General features: G+C 52.5%; 1 protein-coding gene across 1 annotated transcript in view; it reads left to right on the plus strand.

Annotated features, from left to right (window-relative positions):
* Window positions 1-547: 547 nt before the first annotated feature.
* ECSCR (endothelial cell surface expressed chemotaxis and apoptosis regulator) overlaps window positions 548-3,504 on the plus strand; it is a 21,479-nt gene continuing 18,522 nt past the window's right edge. Inside the window, exon 1 of the mRNA XM_029960271.1 lies at window positions 548-663. Within this exon, the coding sequence (XP_029816131.1) occupies window positions 612-663 (52 nt within the window). The 5' untranslated portion in view covers window positions 548-611. The remainder of the gene's footprint in view (window positions 664-3,504) is intronic.

Consider the following 3,504-nt stretch of genomic DNA (forward strand, 5'->3'; position numbering starts at 1 on the left):
GGGAAGGGATGCTGCTGCTACCTGGAGAACTGCATCCCAAAGGTGGCACATCCCGGTGCCAGACAGGCGGGAGCTGCACAGGGAGGCACAGGGTACAGGGCAGATCCAGCTGCTGAGTTACCCTGGCCCCACAAGGAGCAATTATTCCAAAATCCCTCATGGAGGTACTAAGAAATCCCTCCTCAGGTGGGGGGGAGCACCAGCTCCTCCTGCAGCTCTTATCCCACACAGCCCTCACAGCTGATGCGGGGTGGATTGGAGCTGGGGGCACATCCTACCACAAACAGAGCATCTCCCCAAAAACCCAGGCACCATAAGGAAGCTCCCGAGGCCCAAAGCAGGGCTGTGACTCCGCTGTCCCCCACCAGAGGAGCCGAATCCCCCACCAAAGCCACGGCGAGGTTTCCTTTGCCGCCTGAGCGATGTCTCACATCCTCCCCGACCATAATGGGCTGAAAAACACAGTTCCCCTGTGGATTCAGCCCGTTTCCTTCTATTCTTTAACAGGAAGCTCTGTGAGAGTCAGCCCAGGCAGGCAAACCCTCGCCCTGCGCTCCTTCCCGGCATGGCCAGAGCCTCGGCGGGGCTCCGGAGCCGCAGCCGCCGCGGAGATGCTGCTCCCGTCCATCCCTCTGCTCCTCTGGCTCTTCCTGCTGCTCCCAGGTGAGCTGCTCCACACTCCAGGGAGCGGGAGGTGGTGCTGGATGGGGGGAGCTGGGGAGCTGGGCTTCCCAGGGGGAACCAGCCAGAGCTTTGGAGCTGCCACTGGAAAGCTCGGCCACTCAATTCCGGGGTGGAAGGAGGCAGGTTGTTGGGAAAAATGCAGCCATGCCAGGTTTGCAGGGTTTGCTTGGTGCTGCTGGAATATAAGAACTTGTTTCCTGGTTAACCAAAGGAGTGTTTGGGCTGAGGCATCTGTAGTAAGTGCCTTTTGTCAAATAAGAGTAAATGTGGAACATTTAAATGTATGGGACATTATTTTCCTCAAAAATATTTTTTCCTTGACTATTTTCCATTTTTCCTCTCATTGATATAAATACAAACCCCATGTGCAAGAACATGCTATAACAACTCTGCTCCTTCAGGGTAATTCTGCTCTGACTTCTCTTTCCCATGTGAGTCGAGGTGTGGGATGAAGGAGCTAGTTTCCTGCTCCAAAGGGTGACAGGTTGTTTTTTCCTGCATCATCAGACACCTCTTGCACTGCTGACAGCTGTAGTAGCTGGAAGCTGGAATACATTCAAAGGAATATGAAATAATGTGTCTCCAATTCAAAAGTTTTATCATTAAACCATAGAAGTTGCCCCGGGTTACAGCCACTGTGCTGGTGATAATGGGATTTTTTAAAAGGCAGAGAATCAGGGAATGGTTTGTGTTGGAGGGGGCCTTAAAGGTCTTCTAATTCCATAGAATATAGAAACCAATTCCAAGAAGTAAGAAAATGTCTCTCTTCATTAGAGGGCAATGCTGGCTTCAGCACCAGGGGGATGTGTGCCTGGGATCAGCCTCAAGGATCAGATCAAGGGGCTTTGAGGCCCCTTGGCCATCCTGTGGCTTTCCCTAATGCCCACCTAGAATGCTCTTTTCCTCTTAAAACCATTTGGTAGGGTTTTTATGGGACAGGGAGGGCAGGAAAGTGTCAGGCCCCCTCTCTGGCTTGGCTGCCCCATGCCAACATCCAGCCCCTGCACGGAGCAGGACTCCCAGGAGCACTGCCCAAAGAGCCACCTTCCAGGTGCACCTGGCTGCTGCAGCATCAGGTGGACAGGATGCCACCCTCCATCCTTCAGTTCTGAGGGCATCACTTGGTCCTCTAGAAGCAGGCTGCCCAAAATCAGGGGGCAGAGACCATCCCGTCGATGGTCAGGGCACTGCTGGTGCTCGCTGGGCATCGTCACCTCTCCGGCCCCCCTCAAACCCACCCCCTGTCATGTGTCCTGCCTCCCTTTTCTGTGCTGATCCAACACCTCTGAAATGGCTGTTTTTATTTAATTAGTGATTTTACAGCAAGTCCCCAAGGTGCTGCAGTACCGGGGAGGAGCTTCAGCACAAGGCAGAGCAGCAGCTCAGCGAGAGGGGCAGTTGGGTCTGTGGTGCTGCTGGTTCCCTGGCACACAGGCACCTGGAAAAGGGAATTAGGGGCTCTGGAACAAGACAGAAGAGCTGAGAGGTCTCCCTGCACCTGGGGAAATGGAGGTCACCCTGAGGAGAGACACAGTTATCTTTGGCTGGACACTGCCTTTCGCCACACAGGCCTTTCTTGCTTTTACTTTATGCAGGTTCAGTATTTTATTAATTTATCATTTCCTAAATTAAGCTTCTAAGCTCTCATGGTTATTTCTAAAGGGAGGTTAAGATACTGTTATTTTGAAATAGCTGAAGTGGGAAGGATTGGAACATTTCCAACTTGTTTTTCCTCCCCCCAGAAACACTTAGCAGAATATTTGTCCAAACAAACCTCTTCCTATGGACCGTTTCCATTACAATGGGCAGGCAGTTTCCAGACAAAAGATTTCCACTGAAAAATTCCTCCTCAAAGCTGTTGAAAACCCAGCAGGATTTTCCCACTCTCCTTATCTGTGCCACAGCCTGTGGGTGGATAATGCCATGAGAAATGTGGTGTATCCAACCCAGACATGTATATTGGGATATATTTTTGATAGATCAAGAAGACGGGGTGCAGCTAAAGGACAGGCATCCAGATTCCAGATACATCCTTAAACCAGGCCATCCAGTGCATCCTAAAGCCAATTCCTTGGCCAAAGGAGGGGCCAGCCCAACCCTGTCCTGGTGGTGAACAAGGAAGAGAAAGCAAGGGGTGGTTCAGGGAAATGTTTGTTCACACAACAAACTGCTCCCTTCGAGTAACATGAACCCCCTCCAATGACTCTGCAAATCTCACCAGAGCAGCTTCCAGGAATTATGTCCCATTTACAATAGGTGAGTCAACAGCAGGTGTCCTTGGAGGAGATGGTGCTGGAAACCCAAAGCTCCTGCTGGAAAAGCCAAGCTGGGCAGGGGAGAGCTGTGGGTTGTGTAAAGGCCTCAGCTGGGAGCTCCCATGGCTCCACTTCCCAGAGGAGCCCCCTCAGAATGACCCAACCTCCCATCTGAGTCCAGAGGAGGCACCAAGAGGATCAGAGGGATGGAGCAGCTCTGCTGGGAGGAAAGGCTGGGAGAGTTGGGATTGTTCAGCCTGGAAAAGAGAAGCTTTGGGATGACCTGACTGTGGCCTTCCAGTGCCTGAAGGAGCCAACAGGAAAGAAAGGTGGACAGAGACTATTGACAAGGGCCTGGAGTGACAGGACAAGGGAGAATGGCTTCAAACTGCCAGAGGGCAGGGTTAGATGGGATATTGGGAAGAAATCCTTCCCTGTGAGGGTGGGGAGGCCCTGGCACAGGTTGCCCAGAGAAGCTGTGGCTGCCCCTGGATCCCTGGGAGTGTCCAAGGCCAGGTTGGACGGGGCTTGGAGCAACCTGGGCTAGTGGAAGGTGTCCCTGCCC

This window comes from Manacus vitellinus, unplaced genomic scaffold, assembly GCF_001715985.3.
Source record: "Manacus vitellinus isolate BGI_N305 unplaced genomic scaffold, ASM171598v3 scaffold_25_pilon, whole genome shotgun sequence".
Classification (NCBI taxonomy): Eukaryota; Metazoa; Chordata; class Aves; order Passeriformes; family Pipridae; genus Manacus; species Manacus vitellinus.